This window comes from Podarcis muralis, chromosome Z (assembly GCF_964188315.1).
Source record: "Podarcis muralis chromosome Z, rPodMur119.hap1.1, whole genome shotgun sequence".
In the NCBI taxonomy this organism is placed as follows: domain Eukaryota; kingdom Metazoa; phylum Chordata; class Lepidosauria; order Squamata; family Lacertidae; genus Podarcis; species Podarcis muralis.
In genome coordinates this window covers 27895058-27908332 of record NC_135673.1, presented here as the reverse complement: position 1 = coordinate 27908332, position 13275 = coordinate 27895058, and the positions used below count along the sequence as shown (strand labels likewise).

The 13275-nt window shown below is 40.1% G+C and overlaps 1 protein-coding gene across 8 annotated transcripts in view; it reads right to left on the bottom strand.

Annotated features, from left to right (window-relative positions):
- TENM1 (teneurin transmembrane protein 1) overlaps window positions 1-13275 on the bottom strand; it is a 388748-nt gene that overhangs the window by 105764 nt on the left and 269709 nt on the right. For all 8 annotated transcript variants that reach the window (XM_077922107.1, XM_077922113.1, XM_077922110.1 and 5 more), the window contains 3 exons: window positions 8941-9060; window positions 3391-3652; window positions 2460-2727 (listed from right to left, as the gene is read on the bottom strand). In XM_077922107.1, the coding sequence (XP_077778233.1) occupies window positions 2460-2727; window positions 3391-3652; window positions 8941-9060 (650 nt within the window). The remainder of the gene's footprint in view (window positions 1-2459; window positions 2728-3390; window positions 3653-8940; window positions 9061-13275) is intronic.

Sequence of the window (13275 nt, the reverse complement as noted above, 5' to 3'; positions counted from 1 at the left end):
CTTAATTTCTTGACATTCCCTTCTGGGCAACTTTCGAGGGTCACATGACAGTGGTGGTTAGAGCCAGAGACAAAAATTGTGGGGCAACTGATGTAATGTTTACTCATTCTTGCTCCTCTCTAGTCTCCATCCAGGCACTAGTATTGTACAAGGAATGCAAACTTTGCCATTGTACAACAGGTTGCTTTCCACTTGCCTGTTCAACACACCCCTCTCTATCCTCTGTTCAGTCAAGCAAGAGGCCTTGTCAGACCTCGAGAACACATCCCAGCCAGACAAAACCACACAGCATGTGAAACAGGGTCAGAGAACGAAAGGCAAAAAGGGCCAAAAGCGAGGAGGGCATGAGGTTCCACATCCCTGCTCTAAAGCAAGAGGGGATGGTCACTCAAGCCAGGACAGGATGAGGAACGACTCCTCTTGGCAGGAATTAAGATAGAATAGTGAAGTACAGGGCTTCCATCCTCCCTGGTGTCCTGTCTTCCCTTTATGTTTAGGCAGCCAGAGATTTTTCCTCATAAACCAGAAAACAAACGGAACCAAGCTCCCCCCCCCCTTTCCAAACGTTTCCCAAAGGGCACAAACAGACATGCTTGCAGTGCAGGAAAACAGGAAGCGTTGGCCAGGATGTGATTCATAATGTGCATCCAAATAGATATATTTTCTATGCACATTATATCATTCTCAATGGGAATCATGTAATGCTCACACCAGTGCACATTTTGGCAAAATTACAACTGTGTCAATGCTTAAGAGTGAGAGTAATTTGTGCTTCCTTTGTGCTCACTGATGGGCACCATGTAGCCAGTTCTAATAGGCTTTCATGACATCATCCCATCCCATTAGACCCTATTTTCTCTAAGCTCAACTACTGTTAGCATTTTGTAAGGCTGGAAGCTCAAAGATCTTTGCCAGGCCATTTTAAAAACCTTTAAAACAAAATTACAACCCTATAAATCTATGCATAAATTAGGAGGTCCTCAAGGATGCAGAAACCACTGCTTGTTTTTGGTGGCTCTGTTTTCTTTCCCGATGGCTAGGTGCTTAAAGCTATTGAGTTTGCTATTAGAGAAAACAAGTGAGACCTGCAACAAAATGTTAAGGTGTATCTAGCACAAGTGTCAGGGAATGGATGTGGCAGTGAAAGTTCCTTCCAACCCTACAATTCTCTGATTCCACCTCCCACCAGTGCCTACCAGTCAATTTCCTAATGTCACAATTGAGAACAGGTGACTTGCTGGTTTGACATCAAATCATGCAAGCAAAACAGTCTGTGAAGCACCAACGACCAACTGATCGTCAGTGCTCACAAAGTTCTGTCCTTAGCACTTCCCAACTACTTTTCATCCACTGATTATCTACTCTTGAGAAGCCTTATGCAAGGGTCTTGCGGGCAGCGCTGATCAGTGGTACCTGCAAAGCCCTTTCATCCAAGCCCCACCTTTCCCTCCTATCACCAGACATCATATGTGTAAGGCAGGTGGGTGTAGTTTGGATGGAACAATCTAATTATGACAGTCATAATTAAGGCTTGCAGACCAGAGGTCCCCTGTCCATGGTTCCTGCCAGACAACCATATTCTCCCTGAGGATTGTGTAACCTGCATTTTGCTCCGCCCACCCACTGAACTTTTCATTTTATTTTCAGAATGACATTGGGAACATAGGTTTTGTTCCATGTAGTATCAGAGAGGGGATATTCCCAGGCCTAGGTGGAGATGCCAAGGATTGTACCTGGGAGATGCAAAGCAGATGCACTATGAATGAGTTACAGCCATTCCCTTGACGTTCCACATGGCCTGGCACTTGAACATGCTCAGTCCTTACAAGGTTGTTTGGAGGGGTCAGCTTGCCTTGTTAGTTATTTTCAACTACTATGTTTGTACTTCTGCAAACTTCAGGGTTCCCGCAATAAAGCCAAGACCTCCCTCTCTCATTTTCAGTGGCAGTATTTTGGCTCCAATATTCAAGGCACTCACAAACCACCTGAATTTTCTTTTAGAAGGTGTGTTACTGACACTGACCAGGAAATATCCATCTTTAATTGTGCATCTGCTCACAGGAACAGGAAAACAGACACACACCATTTGATTTGGATTAAGTAGCAACATTTTTAAATGACTACTGCTGAGACTTGAAGCACATTGGATGTCTACGAGCCAGTCAATATCTCTCAGCCTAACCCTACCACACAGGATTGTTGTGAGGATAAAATGGATGGGCAAAAGAACCATATACACTGTCTTGAGCTCCTTAGAGGAATGCATTTTAAGGTTAATAATAATAATAATAATAATATATAAAACATAAAAACTTAAAGAACATTTCCGTTGCAGATGCAGCCAGGGAAAGATGATCATTTAAAAGGCTTCTTGGAATTCATACATAATAAATAAAAAGACTGATGCCCATGCAATAAATCAATAGTTAATTAATTGTTGTTGTTGTTAAAAGGCATACCCATTGCTTCTGCCAAGCCAGAGACTTTTTGGCCGTAGATATCTGTCTTATTCCAAGCAAAGGTATAGACCAAGTTGGTGACAGCAGGGAACCATTTCTGAGCCAGCCGCCCTTCAATTGTAACAGTAAGATGCACTTTTGTCATTCCGGGAGGGATGGTAGAATGTGTCATCACAATGCGTAGCAAGGTTTTGTATCCTGAAGTTCGGCTGCTCAGGTAGCTGAGCTTTGTAAAGCTGGAAGGGATGGGGATTTCCTCCTGGACCACCTGAAAAACAGTTGGGTGCGTTAATGTCACAGAAAATCACATCAGAGAAAACTCTAAGAAACTTGAAATCATGGTCTATCTTTCTGTTGTTTCCCAATGTGTGGATCTGCAGTTCCTATCCTTCCATTCACAAATGAAACCATCAATTCTTTCCGTAGCTCCCTTCACTCCTTAATTAATTGCACTGCTGCAATAATCAGCTCCACAAGCTTCTCTCCTTAACCCTCATCATTTCCCTTAAAATCCAATACACAGGATAGCAAGACTGGACTACACACTTGAGGGTTGTCATACACTACTCTGGTTGCCCACCCTCAGGAAAATGGGTATAACAACACTGGGTTATGCTGGGCTGGCATAATCCACACTTACTCATCAGCAACAGGGAAATAATAATGACATATTTTAATTTAATTTTGGGTTATGTTATTCTGTGACTGCCATTTAGGTCAGTTTCTCAGAACTAAAAAGGTTGGGAACCACTGACTTACACAAAAAAGCAAAATAATCAGTTCTTCATTTTAGCAAATCAAATCTAACACTTAGCAAAAGGACAATTAAATTATCGACACTTTAACGCAAAAGGGATCCCCATCCTAATAGATAACCAACTATTTATTGTCATTCCAGCAATGATATTACACCATTGGCATTTGTTCTTACCTGTAGTTCGGGTATAATTGTCCCCCTTTCTGGACATGATCCTCCGAATGATGTGAGAGGAAAAGGGAGGACAATGGGATTGGGGCTCACAAAGTTACTGATGTCACAGGATGGTGGGTCCACTTCTGCTCTTTGCATGACTACTTTGTCTATCACAATAAACCGATTCCAGGACAACCAAAGTGTCCTTTTCACAGAAAGAAAAGGAGATCTCTCAAAGACCAAGGTGACTGAGATGCCCCCAACAGCCACTAGGTCAAAACTGAAAAGACAAAAGAAGCCTATTTTAAAAATCTGATTCTAGTCCAATATAGCTTCAACAATACCCTTTTGAAAATCCATCTTTCCAACATTTGGGTTAAGCACTTTCTGTGTTAACCACTCTTCATAAGGCAAAGTGGGCATATTAATATTACCAATCTTTTTAAATTTTGAACCATCAAGTGATACAGCTGCTGCTCTCATACCACTGCCAAAAAATGCCTAAGTGTATGTATGCATTTAGTTATTTTATTATACTACATTAAAAAGCCACATTATACAGAAGCTCTTAGTGCAGCTTACAAGAAATAAAAACAAATTAAAATTCATTAACAAAGAAGCACAAATGCAATGTGGAAAAAACCTGAAGAGTCAAAACAGTATTGCAATGCGTCTGTTGTTCAAACCCTTGCTATTGTTACAGTCATACCTCAAGTTACAGATGCTTCGGGCTGCGTGATTTTGGGTTGCACACTGCGCTGAACCCGGAAGTACTGGAACAGTTACTTCCGAGTTTTGGCACTTGTGCATAAGCACTAAATCGTGCTTTGCGCATGCGCAGAAGACCAAATTGCGACCCGTGCATGCACAGATACGCGGGTCCCGGGTTGCAAATGCTGCAGGTTGCGAACGTGCCTCCTGCACGGATCACGTTCGCAACCCGAGCATCCACTGTATTAAGCCTTTTGTGGGAGGTAGGCTGAATGCCTGGGCCCCCTTCAAATTCTTAGAACAGCCAGGCTAGCTTCCTGATGAGGTGACAGCCTGGGTGATGGGCCATAAAGTGGAACAAAGGAAGGGGCTCTGTGCAAGATGGCAGATGGGTGGGGAACCCTCCATCAACATGCGGGCAGTTAGAAGGACGGAGGCTAGAGAGCTGAGTGATGTGAACTAGAAGCTAGATGAAGCAAACCTGCAGACAGGTAAGCTAGAGAGAGCCAGAGAGATATTTGATTTCAGTTTGAATCCAAGGCTGCAGCTATGGGGAAAACAAGGCCATCTTGGGGTATTAATGCTGCGTGCCCCTCTGTTGTAGGCTCAGGTTGTATATATGTATAAATAAACCATATATCATAAAGACACCACAGTCTCTGCTGAACTTCACTTCAAAGGAAACATGAATGCTGGGTAAGTGCCTAGAATCCACTTGGAGACTGAGTGTGTGTGCAACATTTTTGTTATGTTGGAAGCTGCCCAGAGTGGCTGGGGCAACCCAGTCAGATGGGAGGGGAAATGAATGAATGAATGAATGATGAAACAGCTGACCTGCCACTTACACCTTCACTCTTTGCCAACATGGCTGTTTGAGTACTGATATCCTACAATGTAAAGAAGCAGGTAAACAGTCAGTTGCTTACTCACATCCTAAGCCAACCAGCTTTGGGAGTTACTAGGTTGACCTGGCTGCATCAATGGCTGAGTACCTGTGCAATATGGTTTGCTGGACACTGGTTGCAGAAGTTACTTGGAATGGTTATCCACTGACCTGCCTGCATCACATACCATGAATAGTTTTCACATATTTATTATCACTGTGTGTTGAGCTGATAGACTGTGATAGAAAAGAGCTCTCTGTATCCCAGAAGAGGTATGGGGCATAAAATGGTATTAGACAGAGGAAATGATACAGTTTCTTATTATCATATGACTTTAACATCGATAGTCATGTAACGTAAGGCAGTGTAAATAGTTACTTCACTCTATTACTGGATGCATCTCTTATGGAAACCTTTGATGGTAACAAACTGTGATAGGAAGTCAGGCTTAATTATGCATATTCCATCACATTTCCCAAATGTTACACAGAAAGAAAGAAACAAAACTAGAGAGAACACATTTGCATGCTACAGCTCTGTCAAGAGATAGGTAAATCAGAAATAATAATTAGGTGACTTGCTACCCTGGCATTTTAAAATCACAAAAAATATGGAATGGATATCAGCTCCATTACTTACAAGGCTTGACACTGCAATAGATTATTTACTCACAGTTTTAAAGTATTTATGCTGCTGTTGCAGTAAAAGGAAATCATACCATGAAATTGTGAACATAAGCTTTTTCTGCATTTGCAAGCTTTAACTGGTTCAGTTGATTAATCCATAAGGCCCTATTTTAATCAGTACATCAAAATGTCAATCCACGAACTGTGTGTTAAGGGTGCACTTTTTAAAAAAGCAACAACTGATTTTTGCACAGATGTGCTATTGCATTAGGGAAGGGGAAATTAATTATTATTAAGTGAGTTTGTAGTGTTCGTGTGTGTCAGCCTGAATAATGCCCTGAGTCCCTTCTGATTCTTGGGTTTCTGTATCTGTGGGGGTAGAAGGTATGACAATCAGCTCACCTAACCAGTTCCTCTGTCTAGGTGATTTCATTTCATTTCACTTATTTATTTATTTATTTATTTATTTATTTATTTATTTATGATTTCCAGTTAACACATTTCAATAGTTTTACAATCATTCTAACATTTCAAAACTTGACTGACTTCCTCCTCTTTCTGTGGTTCCTTAAATTTATTTTTTACATTTCCTGCATATTCTAAATTAACTTAACAATATTCTTTTATTCATCTACTTTAAATATATGCTCTTATGAAACTGTAGGTTATTACAATGATCCTGCCAATGCCCTTATCTTTTTACAGTTTGTTTGTAAATATTCAATAAACCATTTCCATTCTGTTATAAAAGTTTGTCATCTTGATTTCTTATTTTTTCTGGTAAGTTTCTCCATTTCTGCATACGGTGGTACCTCGGTTTTCGAACGCCTCTGTAGTCGACCATTTCGGAACTCGAATACAGAAAACTCGGAAGTAAATGCCTCAGTTTTCGAATACGCCTCAGATGTCGAACAGGTTAACATGGCTTCCATTTTGAGTTTTCCATATTAAGGCTTCCACTTTGAGGCTTCCGCTTTCAGTTTCTGAACGTTTCAGAAATCGAGGTACCACTGTATTCCACAAGTTTTGTATCCATATTCTTTCATTGGGACTTTTCCTTCTTTCCATTTCTGGGCAAATAAGATTCTTGCCGCTGTTGTCACATGCATGAATACATTTCTATACTGTTTAGGTAGTTCTTCCCCTATAATTCCCAAAAGTAAAGCTTTTGGGTGTGTGTGTTTTTTTTACAAATGTTATTTTAAACATCTTTTTCAATTCATTATAATCATTTCTCAGTAAGCTTTAATCTTACTACAAGACCACCACACATGATAAAAAATACCTTCTTTCTCTTTGTATTTCCAACACGTATTTGATTTTGTTTTATACATTTTTGACAATTTAGTCAGTGTTTGATACCATGTTTATAACAGTAGTTTTCTCTTAAACTATAGCATGCTGTAAATTGAATCATTGAAGATTTTACTTGCTCATCCTTTGTCTCCCATGCCAATAATATCTTATAGATTTCAGACAGCACTTTAACATTACAACAGATCTCTCTCCAATTGTGATATTTGTTCCCCAAACTCTTGTATCCTATATTTCTTAAATACTTCATTCAAATGATGATATTGTATCCATGTTGTTAGCTTTCCTGATAAATCCTTAAATCCTTTTAATTTATACTCTCCTCCCCCTTGTTTTAATAATTTTCTATAAGTTGTCCAACCTTCTATTATATTCTTTTTCATTACCGCTATGGCTTCCAAAGGTGAGAATCAAAGTGGTATTTTTGTCTCCAACCAACTTTTATATTTATCCCATACTCTATAAAAAAATCCCCTAATTATGTGATTTGTAAATCCTTTATGTACTTTCACCTTTTCATACCACAAATAGGCGTGCCAACCAAAAATATTACCATGACCTTCTAAATCTAAGATATGTGGATTCTCCAATGTCATCCATTCCTTCAACCGTCAAGGGCAAAATGCTTCATAATATAAACTCATACCCAGCAGGGAGAAACCTCCTCTGTCTTTTACATCTTTCAATATTTTATATTTTATTCTCGTTCTCCCCCGCTCCTGCTAGATATATTTAGAAATATCTTTTTGCCATACATTGAAACAATTCGTGTTTTTGATCACCAGAATTGATTGAAACAAAAACAACATTACTGGCAACACATTCATTTTTATAGACTAACTATAGTTTGTCTAGGTGATTTTAAGACAATAGCCTTAGCTGGCCATTTAAGGGCCATGAGTAGCATAACCAAAGAAGTTGCTGTGCGCCATATGGCAAATGGGTGGGCCTTTCTCCTTCCTGCCTGCCTGGTAGTTAGAAGGACAACAGCCAAGGTAGTGGTGCGTGAACTCATCGGAAAAACAAGTTGAGAAGCTGGACTTGCTTGATCTGTGCTGGATCCAAAGCTGTCACTAATGGAAAAGCAATATCTGTTGGGTTGTTAATGCTGTGAGCCCCTCCACCTTAGGTTCAGGTTGCATACTGGTGTCAATAAACCACATATCCCAAAGATACAACAGGCTCCACTGTCTCTCATTGCAACAAAGCCGAACACTGAGTAAGTGTCTGAAACTCCTAGAATTTCTTGTCGCTCAGATATTGGGGTGGCGTATTACAATTACTGTTATTTCAATTTATTAGTTGCTTGCCACGTAAGAAATCTCCAAGTGACTTACAAAAATGTAAAAGTCCAAAGCATGATGTAAAATCAGAAAAAAGTAAAAGTGGTACAATGAATACAACAAAAGCCATACAATCACCTATAAAACAATAGCAAAAATAAAGCATTGAAGGTATATTTTATTTTCTAATGAGGACTTTTGTTCATTTATGTTTGTTATAGTGCATGTGGTATATTTTGTACTGGAGAAAATTACATGTAATTTGAAATTTAGATAAGGACTAGAACCTTGGGATTTTTTATTACTTATAGAGCAACATCAATATTCTCAAGAAAACTACCATCACAAGACTCGGTAATTTGGAATTATACAGAAACTACCAATGTGCCTTATTCAAATACGTACAAATTTCACCTTTCTACTCAACCCACAGACTGCATTTACCATGCATGTCTATATATTTATTTTGTTTTGTATTAATGTTCTCTATTTCTGATCTTTTGTTATAGCTGCTTTACTTTTCTTTTATCGACTGAAAAATGAACTAAAAATATTTACCAAAATTTGTATATTTTGCTGATCTGCATTAAAATAAAATCAAGTAACTTATCAGTTTAAAAGACAGACGAGTCTCCAGACTTAATTATTTAATTAGTTGACAGCCAAGTTATTTTCAACAACTGAATTAACCAAATGCTTCTCAAAAATGAAGTAAAATAATATCAGAAGACACAGAATAAACTATCTCACCTTCCATCCTGTCGGCTGATGGTGTATCCATAATCATTGTGGTTTTGGAAACTCACATTCACGCCAACCAGGGGGGTTCCATCTATCGCTACCACCTGGCCTCGAACAACACAAGCACGTCTGCATTAAGACAGGGTGAAATGAACATAAATAAAGGAAATACTGAGACATCCAATGATAGTTGCACAGGATGTACAGTGAAGTACAGCGTTATGATAAACTTCTGAGAACTGCTTCACCATCACAGCAGTTATGGACTCTGAGGGAAAGGGAAGCGGAAGAGGGAGATAAGAGACAAAAGCATAGATTGAGACAGAGGTGGGTGGTCCAGGCGAGCTGTGGAGGAATTGTTATGAAAGGCCTAGGCGGGTCCACAGCAACCATCTTGCTCTACCATTGTCCACCATTTCCCTTGGCCACTGAGGCTGAAATGGCATTGCCAGTGTGAGCTAAAGAGGCAGGAGGAGGAACAGTGCACACAGTCAAAGTAAGGATAATTTAACCCCCCACTCACCAGCTGATGAGCAAGGTTTAATCCTCCCCAGTTTTGCAGGTTTCCATACAAACTCCAACCTGATTCAGGAAGGGGCTTGCATTGCAATCCCCTAACAAAATAGGGTCCCTTGCATGGATTTTGCAGAGGAATCCACCATAAGCAGCAACCTTTCCATTGACACTGAACTGGATAAGCATATTGGCAAGGCAGTCATGGCAATGGCTTGCCTCTCCCTCTCCCAAAACGGTATGGGAGAATGTAATGCTAACAACTGATCCTAAGATGAAGGTCTTCCAGCCTTGCGTGTTGAGCATGCTGCTTTATGGAAGTGACTTACAACCACCAGGAGCGATGCCTCAACACCTTCCACATGTGCTGTTGTCAGGAAATTTTGGGGCATCACATGACAGGGCAGAGTCTCAAATAAAGATGTGCTCACCTAATACCACAGTCCTACCACATTCACACTCCTGTCTCAGTGACATCTGCACTGGTTTAGGCATGTCCACAAAACAGCTGGATTCGCAGGGGAGCTGTCTTCAGGCACCAGGCCCCTTGGCAGATCAATATCTGTTACAAAGATGACTGCAAGTGAGACATGAAGGCTAGAAACATCAACCCTGCCATGTGGGAATCCCTTGCAGAAGACTGTAGTGCCTGGAGACAGACAGGTCATTCATCAACAAGAGTGAACAAAGGAGGGGTGGCCACTGGATAGAGTGCAGAGAGAACAAACACCATGATGCATCTGCATCACAAAACCAGAAGCCTTCATCTGCCCCAGCTGCAACAAACTATGTCTCTCTCGTATGGGTCTCTACAGCTGTAGCAGGCGCTGCAACTCTCCAAATGTTTGACTTCACCCCTCAAAGTGCACCTTCCATTGTCTCCCAAGACAGACAGATGCCAACACCAACAACAATAAGAGCCTGCTGAATCTAGCCAATGACCCATCTAGTCCAGCATCCTGTTGCTCTAGTACCCACCCAGATGCCTATGTGTAGCCCACAAGCAGGACCTGAGTACTACTGCAGCCTCTTCACTTATTCTTTATAGTAACTCATATTCACAGGCATACTGCCTCTGATAGTGGTGGTAGAACATAGCCATCATGACTAGTAGTTATGGATAGCCTTAGGCTCAATGATTTCTTTCTCTAGCAGTATGTCTTGCATTTTCAATTGCTTGTACATTGTCTTACATATAACATTACAAGTCTTTTCTGACCAACAGAAGAGGCATTAACTGCTGAAGTGTATGTCTGATAGACAAACTAACAAATGACAATTTTACTCAAAGAAATGTATAATTTATTGCATCAAATGTTGCAGTGAAATGTATTAAGGAAAAAAGGTCTAGTAAGGTTTATTCATTTCCTTCCTACTGACAACCCTGGTCTAAGCAGCCTCGGGAGGGCAATTAACTCAAGGCCTAGAATAATTTTAGTCACATGCATGAAGGCAAATCAAGCAAATTGCTAGCAACATGTGGCTAAAAACGGGTAAACTATTTTAATATGCACACCCTCAATCCATGGCCACAGTATGAACATCAGACTGTCAAGTCTTTTCACGCTTTAAGTAGGTTGATATATTTGGCTCATTTAGAAGTGCTAAGGGGTCCATCATGAAAGGTAAGTGACTGAAGGGCAGTCTGAACACTGGTGTTATATTGTGACTATTAGTGAAATCTAGTAAGCACCAGTCAAAATTTTCTCTCTGCCATGAACTAAGCCATGTCAACTCCCCTATCTCAGTGTTTGCAATACAGAGATAAAACAATAGTCACCTTTACAGGGTTGTATCAAGGATTACTGAGATAATGTATGTGATATGCTCTGAATACTTGATACATTGCACCAATGCTTAGTATTGATATTGATTTTTGCCAAGTGTCACAGGAAATGTTCATGCAAAGTAAGAAGAGTCACATAGGGATCCTCTCCAGGGGTGAATGCCATGAAATCCTTTGTTGTGACCTTGGGTGGTGGTGGTTGTTTCAACTGCAGCATCTCCTCCTCTTTGCTCCTCCTTCTTTTGATGGAGACACTCCATCAACATTGTGCTTCCTGCTGTTCCTGATTAAGTGCTAAAAGTGCTTAGCAACAGTATAGCCTGAAACTTATAATGCTGCTTCCACTTTTTGTTTTCTAACTTTAGAAATATCCACTTGACTTACTTTTTTTTAAAATAAAGCTAAGAGAGAAAGGGAGTGAACTTGAAGATGAACTAGGAATCATTCAAAGTTCTACCCCCAAAAATGAACTTAATTTGTCTTTAATTATGGAAACTACTTTCAGGTTTAGTTTAGAGGTTTTTGAATTAGTTCAGTCAACTTGGTTTAACTGAAAGAGATAATTCCTAGAACTGAAAGAGTTCACTACGCGTGTGAATAACCATAGGTTTGTAAACATGGGTACACAAACTGTCCTGAAACCTGGCTTACATTGAGGTAAGTCCCAATAGTGCACACAGAAAGCAGTGTAGTGTAAGCAGAAAGTGCTACTGACAACAGTCCCAACGGCAACACTAGAGAGGAGTCAATGATCAAATACAGGTTCAGGTCCAATGCAAAGAGAAAGGTTCAATCTGTACAGACAGGCTCCTGTCTCTGAAGAAGATTCAGGGATGGAATCCTAGGGTCAGTCCTGAAATCACAGTCCAGTACAGTTCCCAAAACAGTCAAGCCATTGCCTATCAATTATGAAAGTCTCTGCCTTGCTTCTCTTTTTATTCCTCTCAAACAAATCAGCCAAACCAACTCCCCCTTTTTTAAAAACCTCACTGCTGTCACTCTGTAGATATATTTCCCCCGTCTCTGGCTGCTCATACCAAACAGTGCTTCTGAACTTAGAATCATAGAATTGTAAAGCTAAAAAGGACCCCAAGGGGCATCTAGTCCAACCCCCCTGCAATGCAGGAATCTCAACTAAAGTCTCCCATGAAAGAGAGTCCACCACCTTCCGAGGAAGTCTGTTCCACTGTCAGACAGTTCTTACTGAAAATACTTTGTGGTGTTTAGTTGGAATCTCCTTTATTGTAACTTTAATCTATTGGTTTGGGTCCTACCCTCCAGAGCAGGAGAAAACAAGCTTGCTCCTTCTTCCATGTGACAGCCCTTTAGATATTTGAAGATGGCTATCACATCTCCTCTCAGTCTCTTCTTTTCTTCCAGTATTAGATAAAGTGGTACAGCATTCAGACACAGGGTGAATAATAATGTTTCAGACCGTATTATGATTTTACTTAAGAATTTAGCAAAATGAAAAGTTAAGTAGGTTGAGGAAAAAAAATTCGGGGCGAAAGACTCAAATTTTAAAGTTTGCTTAGTTATCCATTAGAGTTTAACAGATAAAAGCATCCAGCTATACCTATTCTAGAATGTTTCCTGAATCAAGCCAATACTTAACAATTTTCACCCCACAGTTCAGCTTGTGGATCCCTTTGTGGTCTTCTCTTGGTTTCTTCCTCCTGCAGCATCCAACTGGAAACGCCAACACTTTCCAGTGTTCACACAGTCTTAAAAACTGTTTATCCCTCTTATTCTCTTAAACTCCAGCTCTTCACAACAAAGCTCTTAAACTCCAGCTCTTCACAACAAAGTCCTTGATGTTTAGCTAACTTCCAGCACTTTAATTAATCAGTAGATGAGTAGTATCTTAGTTAAGTTTCTACTTCCCTTGAATTGCCATGTTCTTAGGAACAACTTTTTAATCTCCTGCGCAAAACATATCCTCTTAAACTTTTGACCCTCCTGTGAACAGCATTCTGAGCAAAACATTCCCTTGAACTTTTAACATTTGTGTGAGTTGTTTTTTTAACCTTCTTATGCATGAGATC